This window comes from Pelobates fuscus, chromosome 8 (assembly GCF_036172605.1).
Source record: "Pelobates fuscus isolate aPelFus1 chromosome 8, aPelFus1.pri, whole genome shotgun sequence".
In the NCBI taxonomy this organism is placed as follows: domain Eukaryota; kingdom Metazoa; phylum Chordata; class Amphibia; order Anura; family Pelobatidae; genus Pelobates; species Pelobates fuscus.
Window position 1 is genome coordinate 145,880,003 of NC_086324.1, and position 12,606 is coordinate 145,892,608.

The 12,606-nt window shown below is 44.0% G+C and overlaps 1 protein-coding gene across 1 annotated transcript; it reads right to left on the reverse strand.

The window, feature by feature from the left end:
* Positions 1-614: 614 nt before the first annotated feature.
* Positions 615-5,027, reverse strand: LOC134570902 (cytochrome c oxidase assembly protein COX19). The gene is made up of 3 exons (XM_063428897.1): positions 4,900-5,027; positions 3,765-3,876; positions 615-946 (listed from the first exon to the last, which is right to left on the reverse strand). Exons 1-3 carry the CDS (start codon positions 4,979-4,981, stop codon positions 859-861), a joined length of 282 nt encoding a protein of 93 aa, XP_063284967.1. The 5' UTR covers positions 4,982-5,027; the 3' UTR covers positions 615-858.
* Positions 5,028-12,606: the final 7,579 nt, after the last annotated feature.

The following is a 12,606-nucleotide window of genomic DNA, read 5'->3' on the forward strand; positions in this document are numbered from 1 at the left end:
ATCGGATCAGACCGAACAAGATGGTTGTGCCTGCAAGGGACAAATGCAGGCAATTCTCACCTGTACCTGCCCCCCCACCCCCCTCGGTCACCAGAACCTTAGCGGCAATGTCCCAGTCAGGGGTCTTCTGCCGGGGGGGAGGAAATAGTAGAAGCAACAGAAAGAGGGGAATAGGCCTCCTTGACATGGGGGAGCCTGCCAGCAGGCCACAGGTAATACCATCCTGAGAAACACCCAATCACAATATAAAATGTCAGTCCAAAAATGCTGCAGGGTGTTTTAGACAATTATAGGTCAGTTTATTGCAGATAATGTCAGGATAACTTGCTAATAAACCTTAAATTCTCATAGAATCAGAGACGCTTCTCCAGCATACAACCTGCTTCATCAGGAGACAGGCCCTCAACTGATACATTAGCCCACTGAGCTATGTCACTGGCCTTTTATATCTATCTATCTATCTATCTATAGTTCCAGGGGTAATAGGAGCACTCGGTGCTGCAACTCCCAAGTTAGGGGAGTGGCTTCAACAGATTTAAAAAAATCAAATCACAATAAGCAGCTATAACATTGACTTAGGAAATACACATAACACAGACAGAGCCGACTCCCAGGCACTGCATGAACATGTATTTAATAAAAGTTCACAGAACTGAATTTAGGAGAACACAAGATTACATGCAGAGCCATCAAAAGATTTCTGTAAGGTGTCATTAAAGAAACTGATCCCTTCTCACACTTGCACAGTGATTTCAAGCATACACTGTCCAATGAAAACAAACATTTCGCCACTCGCAAGACTCTTGCAGAATTTTGTGTTCCGGAAATGCAAAAAGTAGTCCAAAAAAAAGGGGGTTTTCATAATTTATTTTGCTCTTCAGTTTTCTGATTGTTAACCAGGTCCTTGAAACCTAGCTTCTCCAATGGTTCCTTTGCCATTAACTGCCTGAAAGAAAATTACAATACATACACCATTAGTATATAATACAATTCACATGAAGAAATAGAAGCTTTAAAAAAAAAAAAATCTAACAAATTAAAGGGAAATGCCATAAACAGTGTGTCTATAGTGTATTTTTTAAAGGATACTATAGTCATTGAAACAACTTCAGCTTAATAAATCAGGTTTAGTATAAAGATAGTGTATAGTACACCAATCTATCTATATACATTGACACATTCCTAGTCATTAAAACGACAGCAGAATTAGAAAAGAAAAAACAACCCACTTCCCATTACTTGCAAGCAGCCTACTCCCAACACAGCAAGTAGGCCCAAATTCAATAATACCTGAATCTCCAGTAGTCTTCTGTTAGTGGTATGTGTGGACTGCAAACATCCTCAGCATTATGGCATGACTTGTCTAGAGGGTAAGGCGGTTTGTTTGTGCTGTCAGGATGGCCTAATCTAATGCAAATCTCTACCCACTAAGATGTCCATAGTATCTAGAATAAGTACAACCCTTAGCCCACACTAATTTCACCAGAAGGAGAGATACATTTTTATTTTATTTTACAAGCCATTAGCCTTTATTATACATGCAGAGGAAACAGTGGTGACAGGTCAGAGCTTGGGATCCAGATTTGGTCCCACTGCTGCAGTGTCCATCCTTTCTTTGTACCACCAAGGAACCCCCAGTAACTTATCTAGCCATCTGGTATCTCAGCACTACTTGCCTCTGTCAACTACTGGATGAAGTGAAAAATATCCCTACCGACCTCACATATCTAAAAACAGATTACAACATGTACAGATTTCTTGTCTGAAGCCTTTGCAAGCCCTCCTCCTTCTTCCCCAGCTCAGACTTTTTGTGGCTGTTAAATTATAGAATTTCCGATGCAGTTCTTTGCAAGGCAGGTGCTCTAGGCAATCCTGCCTCTTGGATTTAGTTAAACTGAGCTAAACAAACCAGGAAGTAACAGAACCTGTTGTCTGCTAGAAAGCCTGAGTTTGTAACAAAGTTTATTTACATATATAAAAACAAACAAAAATAATTTCTATAAAAATCTGCACTTAAAAAAACCAAAAAAAAAATGAAAAAGGGAATACATTCTTCACACACAAAGCATTTCAGCAAGCTAAAGTGCTTTAGGGGTCCATTGCATCCCTTTAAAGAAAACAAAAATGCAAAGTTTCAATCGTCCAAGCAACCGTTCTCATTTGTGTGTATACATAAATGTTATGCATTCGGCCTTCCATATCTATTTCAGTGGACAGTTTGGCCCTCCAGAACAAATGTGTCTGACACCCCTGGGTTATGGTCAGGTCCGGTGAAAGGATTTCTGCTGCCCTAGAGCCGCTCGCCCAGCGCTGCGGCCCAAGAAAGAGGCAGCCCACCAGGAAATATCCCGGTGGGCGCCTCGAGCAGGATGGCGCTTTAGGCAAATGCCTAGTTTACCTAACGGTTGCACTGGCCCAGGTTATGTTGCTTGGAGCGTTCCTTTAGCATTAGGACTACCAAAACGTATTCTTAACGTTATAGTGTCCTAACTACGGAGGTGTCTGTTTACAATTACTTTTTTAATGATTTATTCGCATTGTAGGTCACTTTTTTGCGGTCCCGGCCTTCTTGGCTGACATTAATCAATCTCAATATAAGCCAAGCCAATGTTTCCCCACAGAAAAGCATGTGGGGGCTAGTGCGCATGCGTGGCAAAAAACAAAAAACCCACTGCATTGCGCCTATCATATGTTCTCTGGTAGCAGCATTTGACAGAGAACAGTCTGACTCTGTTCTCACTGGGGAAGCCCCTTTAGTGGCTGTTAGAGGTGTGTTAACCATGCAATCACAACATTGCTCTATCTACTAAAAGGCAATGTTTAGATTACAGCAGGAGTGCCCAAAAGGAACATCCCCCTTATGGTTTAAAACTACAACTTCCATGATGCTCTGTCATTCTAAAGACATGCAAAACATCATGGGAGTTGTAGTTCTGTAACATCTGGGGAGCTTCCTTTTGGGCACCACTGGATTACAGGGTTAAAACTAAATGGCCACTGCACCCAGACCACTTCATTGAGATAAAGTGGTCAATTTGCATTTAGTGGCCCTTTAAAGGGACTCTCCAGGCACCCAGACACCTTCTGCCCATTGGAGTGGTCTGGGTGCCAACTCCCACTACCCTTAACCCTGCAAGTGTAATTATTGTAGTTTTTACAAACTGCAATATTTACATTGCAGGGTCAAGCCCTCCTCTAGTGGCTGTCTACTAGACAGCCACTAGAGGGACTTCAGTGTTCATAGAACACGAAAAAGTGTTTTAAGCGACGCTGGACATCCTCACGGTATGTGAGGACTTCCAGCGTCGCCAAAATCCCGATAGGAAAGCATTGAATAATGCTTTTCTATGAGGAGGTCTAATGAGCGTACGCGGCCATTGCCGCGCATGTGCATTAGGTCTCCCCCGCTGGCTGACGTCGGCGGGGGAGGAGAGTAGGCGGAGCCTGACCCAGCGCCAAGGGACATCGGCGCTGGACTCCGGTAAGTCACTGAAGGGGTATTAACCCCTTTAGCAACTTGGGATGGGGGGTGGGAGGGAGAGGGGCACTCCAGGGTCCTGCAGTACCAGGAAAACGAATATGTTTTCCTGGCACTGGAAAATACCTTTAAGTATAATCCATTGCTAAATGAATACGATTTATCAGTTTAAGATTTATCATATCTTAAGAGACTTTTGTCATTGTTAAAGGGTTGGTGGGGCCCTACTTCTCAGTTGCAAGAAGTTTTCTCCGTCCAATGACCCTGGTCACATGCACCAACCTACCTTTCCATTCTACATTCCAAATATTCCTTAGATGCCTCCCGGCAGGGGCCACTCTGATATGTGTTCTCTCTCAAACACCTCATGAACTTCTCTTTGAAAGGTTTACATTCACCTGAAAAAGAATACAGCCAAAATTACCGGTATTTGTAAATTACTAGAACAGCAGGAGGGTGACAGATTTAATTGGTATTAGATTCTCTTTTAGGATGCAGAGAGGACATTTGACAGGCTTGAGTGGCCCTTCTTGCTTTAGGTGCTCTCTCGTTGTTGCAGCATTGGAGCCAATGTACACTTCTTGAAGGATTTAAAGCAGCCCTATCATTTTCTCTCTTTTGGTTATGCCCTCTGTATCTACCCCATGCCTTTATTTATACTTCTGATCTTTTCTTCCTTGTGCCAGATCTCAATATGTGGGTGCAGTTATTGTGTTCCTTCCTTCCTACTTTCCCTGACCTCATGCATGCTTCAGTGTTTCTGTAAAAGGCATTTGATACCAATTTGAACAATGTTTTATTGAAAGTGCTATTAGAATATGTCCTTGACTGCCATGTGACCTCTATGTGAAGTGCATTAGGTTTGACATTGCCCCCCTCACTTTATACACCGCTTTGGTGTTTTAAACATTTCAATGTTATAAAATATATATTATTTGTTAAAGTACTGTATTTTTAGTTAAGGGAGAATTTCTCATGCAGCTGAAAAACCAAGTTTAAATACTCTGGAGCCACAGGATAATTACATACATAACCTGTATCATTTCATGGTGCTTATATGAAGGATCTTTCTGTATATGATCTAAATAGCATTCAGATATTACTTCTAGCATGGAGATAGATCTTAAAGAGAGGTATTATTGGGTTACATGGCATTTTAGCTGTTCTGACACCATGTGGAGGCTGGACCTGGCACAGACATCATCATCGCTGTGGACAACAACTCCCATGACCCCCAAACACTTGGCTGAGCATCACAGCAGACTGAGAGATCTCCCAAACCAGGGGTGAATGGTATACCCATCTATATTAACTATATATATATATATTAACCTAGTAAGTAACATTGTAATAGCTCATAGCAGTGACAGCACACCCAGGAAATCACACTCACAGGATGAGACAGACACAGATCAACCCACCATAATGATCTAATGGGAAAGAGCCTTTTTCTGGAGGTCGAGGTTTGAATGTTTTGCTCCCGAAGTTCATAGCAGTCGACATGTTTGCAGCAGCTGCCACTTCCTACTTGGCTGTGATAGCACATAATCATGTGACTGGAGAGGTCACATGATTACAGATTGGGGTGGGAATAGGAAAGTGCTCTGTGTGCTGATCATTCACTGTGTGCAGCTGGATGAGTGACCTACTGCAGTGAATATGATGTAGAAGTTAGCTTATTCTTATTTTATTATTTATATAGCGCCATCAAATTCCGTAGCGCTGTACAATTCGGCCAGCTTCTTATTCATTGGCTGAAGTTAGCTTCTTCTTATTATTTTATTATTATTTATATAGCACCATCAAATTCCGTAGCGCTGTACTATTCGGCCAGCTTCTTATTCGTTGGCTGAAGTTAGCTTCTTCTTATTATTTTATTATTATTTATATAGCACCATCAAATTCCGTAGCACTGTACAATTTGGCCAGCTTCTTATTCGTTGGCTAAAGTTAGCTTCTTCTTCTTATTTTATTATTATTTATATAGCACCATCAAATTCCGTAGCGCTGTACTATTCGGCCAGCTTCTTATTCGTTGGCTGAAGTTAGCTTCTTCTTATTATTTTATTATTATTTATATAGCGCCATCAAATTCCGTAGCGCTGTACTATTCGGCCAGCTTCTTATTCGTTGGCTGAAGTTAGCTTCTTCTTCTTATTTTATTATTATTTATATAGCACCATCAAATTCCGTAGCGCTGTACAATTTGGCCAGCTTCTTCTTCGCAGGCTGAAGTTAGCTTCTTCTTATTTTATTCTTATTTTATTATTTATATAGCACCATCAAATTCCGTAGCGCTGTACAATTAGGCCAGCTTCTTATTCGCAGGCTGAAGTTAGCTTCTTATCTTATTCTGGGATAAAAAAATTGCTTCTTATTCATCTAACTTTTTATTCATACAAAATGTATGGAAATATCATGAACTGTGCAATATACATATTACTTGATAAATACAGTGTTCATATACAAACCATATTTCTACACATTTACGATATAATGAAAACAATAAAAAGAATAATCAATGTTATTAGCTACATAAATTAGGTTGGCTCATTCAAATTGGCTCTTGTTTATGTAAAGTAGTACATTGTATCTTCCACCTTTAAAATAAATAAATAACACATTTGCCACTTAAAGGGGGCATCAAGATGCCACCTTCAAATCAATGGCATTTAAACTAAATCCATCTTGGCCATGTTGACATTAAACACTCAACCAGCTCAATGAAGTGGTCTGTGTGCCAGGTCCGCCTAGAGAAACTGCTATGTTTCACTGAGGGTTAATCCAGCCTCTAGTGGCTGTCTCACTGACAGCCACTAGAGGCCGCTTCCACCATTCTCACTGTGAAAATCACAGTGAGAAGACGCTGGACATCCATAGGAAAGCATGCGCATTCGGCTCCACTCCACATGGCGCTCAGCATGACACATCGTGCGCCCCCCTCCCCCCTGCCCTGCCACGACAGGCAAAACATCAGGGAAAGAGGCAAGTGAGGAGAGCCTTTTACTGGACGTCCGGCTCTGTGAGTGCTGCGTGGGACGAGGATTGCATAGGTAGGTAGAATTCACACTTTTACCGATTTCAGGAAGGGGGTAAGGTATATTGAGTAAGGGGGGGGGGGGGAGTTGGCAAGGGGGGAGATATTGAGTAAGGGGGGAGGTTGACAAGGGGACTGGAGATATTAAGGAAGGGGGAGGCAAGGGGCGGAGAGATATGGATGAAAGCGGTGAGGTTGGCAAGGGGAGGAGTGATATGGATTAAAGGGGGGTGGCAAGAAGGAGAGAGATATGGAAAGGGGAGAAGGAGGCATGGATGCAAGAGAGACACTGGTGGTGAGGAATATGGATGGAAGGGAGACAAAAGGGGGGATTGAAGGTGGGGAATTTGAATAAAAGGTAGGATAGACATGGAAGGGGGAGAGAGATATGGATAGAAAAGGATGGATGGAAGGGGGGAGCGAGATGGAAGATAGGGGAACAGAGAATGAAAGTGGATGGGAGGGGAAGAAACATGGGAGGGGGCAGAAGTGAGCTGAGAGTGCAGTCACATTTTACCATGCCTGGAGAATGAAGAGGGACTAGGGAGCCAGCGGAGTGGAAATGCGGCTACACCTATGGTTTGATACCTTGAGACTGCAGTTGGCATAGGGACTGAGTGTCAGGATCGGGACAGGGATCCAACACGCAGAGTACAAACAGGTGGTAGGTACGTATACCGGACCTTAGAATGGCCGGACTAACGTAAGGAGTAAGTAGAGAATGGTCTAGGAACAAGCCGAGGTCGAGGGAACGAGAGGACAGGTAAGCGAGAGACAAGCCGAGTCAAAGGGTAACAGAGATAAACAGGGTAGTACAAACAAGCCGGGTCAGAACCAAAGAGACAACTAGAATACAAGAGCACTGAGTGACTAGACAGGCTAGAACCACGACAGGGCAATGAGCAGATGCCGAAAGCCTTACTTTATACCTTGATTCTAGAGGGTAATCACGCCCCCGACGAGTCCTGATTAGTGCTCGGGACTTGACTGACAGGTCGACCCGGGTTGGCGTCATGACGTCGACTACTGAGCGTCGCGTCATATAAGGAAGTGGATCCCTCGCGGTCGGCTTGTAAATGGCCGAGAGAACCGCGAGGAATGGAAGAAACAACCCCTCTGGGAGGATAAACGTCTAAGTCTCTCACCTCCTCTGAGGTAGAGACTACAGGTACCCTGACAGTACCCCCCCTCTCAGAAACGCCCACCGGGCGGAAGGAACCGGGACGAGATGGAAAACGGGAGTGAAAAGCCCTGCGGAGGCGAGGAGCATGTACATCCTCCTGAGGTACCCAAGTCCTCTCCTCAGGACCATATCCCTTCCAGTCAATAAGATATTGTAACTTCCCCCGGGAGATTCGAGAATCGATGATGGAGTTGATTTCATACTCCTCCTGACCCTCAACCTGAACAGAGCGAGGAGAGGATATAGTGGAGGAAAATCTGTTACAGACTAGCGGTTTCAGTAAAGAAACATGAAAGGAGTTAGGAATGCGTAAGGCAGCTGGAAGAGCTAGGCGATACGCAACTGGGTTAATTCGAGTCAGAACCCTGTAAGGGCCAATGTAACGAGGAGCGAATTTCATAGAAGGAACCTTCAAACGAATGTTTCTAGTACTCAACCATACCCTATCACCTGGAACAAAAACCGGAGCCGCCCTTCTGTGCTTATCAGCGTGTTTCTTGAACAACATGGAATTATGTAAGAGAATTTGTCGAGTCTGATCCCACAACTTCCTCAAATTGGCAACATGAACATCAACCGACGGTACCCCTTGGGAAGGAGAAACCGAGGGAAGAATGGAAGGATGAAAGCCATAATTCATGAAGAAGGGGCTGGAACAAGTAGAATCACAAACAAGATTATTGTGTGCAAACTCCGCCCAAGGAATCAAACCGACCCAATCGTCCTGGTGTTCAGAAACAAAACAACGCAAATATTGTTCAATCTTTTGATTGGTACGTTCAGCAGCTCCGTTAGACTGAGGGTGATAGGCAGAAGAAAAATTCAATTTGATGCCTAGTTGAGAACAGAAGGATCTCCAAAAACGTGAAACAAATTGGGAACCTCTATCGGAAACAATTTCGGAAGGTATCCCATGTAAGCGAAAAATCTCTCTCGCGAATATCTCCGCCAATTCAGGAGAAGTCGGGAGTTTAGTTAAGGGCACGAAATGAGCCATCTTAGTAAACCTATCAACCACCGTGAGGATCACAGTCTGTTTTTTAGAAACAGGCAAATCTACAATGAAGTCCATAGCCAAACAGGACCATGGTCTCTCTGGAATGTTCAAGGGATGTAACAACCCACATGGAAGCGTATGAGGTTGCTTAGTCTTCATACAGACCTCACATGCTCCGATGAAATCCCTAATATCCTTCCGTAAAGAAGGCCACCAGAAATCTTTAGAGATCAAGGAACATGTCTTGCGAATACCCGGATGCCCAGCCGCCTTACTGTTGTGAAAACACTGTAAGAGTTCCAGTTGGAGTTCAGGAGGAACGAAATGCCTTGCCCCAGGAGTCTGTCTAGGCGCCAGATGCTGCAACTTCATGATCTGACCAAGCAACGGAGAGTGAATCTTAAGACTCGTGTTGGCGATAATATTGCACCTGGGTACTATAGAAGACAAAACCGGCTCAGATATCGCAGAAGGTTCATATTGTCGAGACAAAGCATCGGCTTTAGAATTCTTAGAACCAGGTCTATAAGTGAGCACGTAATTGAAATGTGTGAGGAATAAAGACCAACGAGCTTGCCTGGAGGACAAGCGCTTGGCCTCCCCAATATAGGACAGGTTCTTGTGGTCTGTCAAAATAGTAACAGGATGTAAGGTGCCCTCCAATAAATGTCTCCACTCCTTTAAAGCCATGATAACTGCTAGTAGTTCCCTGTCACCAATGTCATATCTGCTCTCAGGGCCTGATAGTTTCTTGGAAAAAAAACACATGGATGTAAGGGCTTATCCACACCTAACCTTTGGGACAGGATAGCACCTATACCTGTCTCTGAGGCGTCTACCTCGAGTAGGAAAGGCAGAGTCGTATCAGGGTGAACTAAAATTGGTGCAGAAGCAAACAGTTCCTTGAGTGTTTTGAAGGCAAGAAGGGCTTCAGTAGACCAGTTCTTAGTGTCAGCCCCCTGTCTGGTCATATTGGTAATAGGAGCTATAATTGAAGAGTAACCCTTAATGAAGCGCCTATAATAGTTGGAGAATCCAATAAACCTCTGAATGGCCTTGAGGCCCCTGGGTAAAGGCCAATCCAAAATGGACTGGAGCTTATCCGGGTCCATCTTAAACCCTTCACCAGAAATCACATAACCAAGAAAGTTTATCTGGGATTGGTCAAAGCTGCATTTCTCCAATTTGCAGTACAGGCCATGTTGAAGAAGCTTGCGCAATACCCTTCTGACTTGTCTGTGGTGAGTCTCAATCTCTCTAGAGTGTATAAGTATATCATCCAGATATACAATAACGCAGTCATGTTGAAATTCACTAAGAACTTCATTGATCAGGTCCTGAAATACTGCCGGTGCATTACAGAGGCCAAAAGGCATTACTGTGTATTCATAGTGCCCATAACGGGTATTGAACGCCGTCATCCACTCGTGTCCCTGCTGAATTCTCACCAAGTTATACGCCCCTCTGAGATCTAACTTGGTGAAAATCTTGGAGCCTTTTAGACGATCAAAGAGCTCGGTAATCAAAGGAATTGGGTAGGCATTTCTAATGGTTATTTTGTTCAAACCTCGATAATCAATGCAAGGTCTTAGTGTACCATCCTTCTTTTTAACAAAAAAAAACCCAGCCCCGGCAGGAGAGGAGGATCTCCTAATGAATCCTTTTTCAAGGTTCTCACGAATATACTCCTCTAAGACTAAGTTCTCTTTAGTGGACAAAGGATATACATTACCCCTGGGGGGCATAGTACCAGGTAGTAGATTAATCTTACAATCAAAAGACCTGTGTGGAGGTAAAGTATCAGCATTCTTTTTGTCAAATACTGCCTTTAAATCCAGGTACAGGGGTGGTATTTGTACCTCTGTAGAGTAGGTAGAATTAATCGGTGTGTTAACTGCGCAAGGCGGTGACACTGTCCGTAAGCACCTGTCCTGACAACCCTGACCCCATGAGATTATCTCCCCTAATTCCCAATCAATAATAGGGTTATGTTTTTTTAACCAAGGGTACCCCAGGACTATGGGAACAGAAGGAGAAGAAATAAGCAATAAAGATATGTCTTCCTCGTGTAAGATACCAACAGTTAATTTAACGGGTATGGTTTCACGGAAAATAACAGGCTCAACTAAAGGTCTACCATCTATGGCCTCAACGGCCAAGGGTGTCTCCCTTAACTGGGATGGGATAGCGTGTTTGGTAACAAAAACTTGGTCGATAAAGCTCTCAGCAGCTCCGGAATCTATCAATGCCATAGTTTCTAGTACTCCCTTCTCCCAAGTTAAAGAAACGGGTAGCAGAAGCCTGTGATCCTTATAATTAAGATTAGAGGACAAAATAGAAACACCCAAGGCCTGTCCTCTAGAGAAACTTAGGTGCGAGCGTTTCCCGAGCGATTAGGACAATTTAGGCGTAAATGACCTCTGACTCCACAGTACATACACAACCCCTCCCTTCTCCTGTACTGTCTCTCCTCTTCTGAGAGGCGAGTATTGCCTATCTGCATAGGTTCTGGAAAAAGTGAGGTTGTGGATTCAGAACTTTGAAATGAAGGAGCTAGTTTAAAGGAAGGTCTACGGTTTCTCTCTCGAGTGTTCTGCCTCTCTCTTAAACGTTCGTCAATGCGAGAAATAAAAGAAATTAAATCCTCCAAATTTTCAGGAAGCTCTCTAGTAGCAACCTCGTCAAGGATTATGTCTGATAACCCGTTTAAAAATATATCTATACAAAGACGGCTCCGTCAAAAACACCCCCACAGGTATTGCGCAGGTCTTCACAGACTACTACGAGCAGCTCTATAACCACACACCCAGGGACCCCATGGAACAAGAGGAAGCGGACTCACAACTGAGAACCTTCCTGGACAACCTGGACCTACCAAAACTCCCGACAGCTGCAGCTATGCAACTCAACGACGACATCACAGTAGAAGATATAGACAGGGCAATATCAGGCCTCAAAGGCAATAAAGCCCCGGGCCCGGACGGCTTTGACGGGGCATACTATAAGACATACAGAGAAGAACTAGCACACCCTGAGGCGGGACATGGAGAAATGGATAGATAAACCCATATCCTGGATAGGCCGTATTCATGCTATCAAAATGAACATACTACCCCGTATCCTGTTCCTTTTCCAAGCACTACCTGTTAAACTCCTTAAATCAGATTTAGCCCCACTGCAAAAGGCCATAGGGGAATTCGTGTGGCAAAACCGACGCCATAGAATATCCCGAAATATATTATACAGGCAGAAACAGAGGGGGGGGTTAGGATTGCCACATTTATATTTTTATTATTTGGCGGCACAGCTCGCACAGGTGGCTATGTGGCACGCGCCCCTAGACATGAGGAGATGGGTAGATCTGGAGTCCCTCCTTACTGGCCCCGACCTGCCCCAATATCACATGTGGGTATCTAGGGATGAAAGACCCATCCTGAGAACCGACTGCCCCGCAATACTGAACTCCCTACGAATCTGGGACCTATCGGCACACAAATACAAATTGGCATCATCACCATCCCCATTAACACCCCTGTTGAGAAATAGGGCCTTCCCCCCTGGTATGGCACCCAGAGAGTTCGCAAATCTCGAAAACTTGGGACTACAAAGAATATGTCATATGTTTCAAAATAACGAGGTCATATCATTCGAACACCTCAAACAGAAAGCACACCTTACACCAGCGGATTTTTTCCGCTACCTACAACTACGGGACTACATACAGCACCCCCAAATACAAAAAGCGGGCAAGGGTCCTCTGACCTTTTTTGAGAGAATGTGCCTTCGCGAAGCAACTCCACAGAGCCTAATATCCACGTTATATGGGCACATTAGCTCCGAAACTGAGGAATGGGGCACATTGACATACACAGACACATGGGAAAGGGAATTAGGAGAAGTACTGGAGGGGG

Excerpts from the sequence above, each read along its gene's own strand:
- LOC134570902 (XM_063428897.1), bottom strand. The coding sequence starts at position 4,981 with ATGTCGACTGCTATGAACTTCGGGAGCAAAACATTCAAACCTCGACCT. Across the intron at positions 3,877-4,899 it reads TTTCCCATTAGATCATTATG|GTGAATGTAAACCTTTCAAA; the intron begins GTGGGTTGATCT and ends ATTCTTTTTCAG. Across the intron at positions 947-3,764 it reads TTGGAATGTAGAATGGAAAG|GCAGTTAATGGCAAAGGAAC; the intron begins GTAGGTTGGTGC and ends ATTTTCTTTCAG.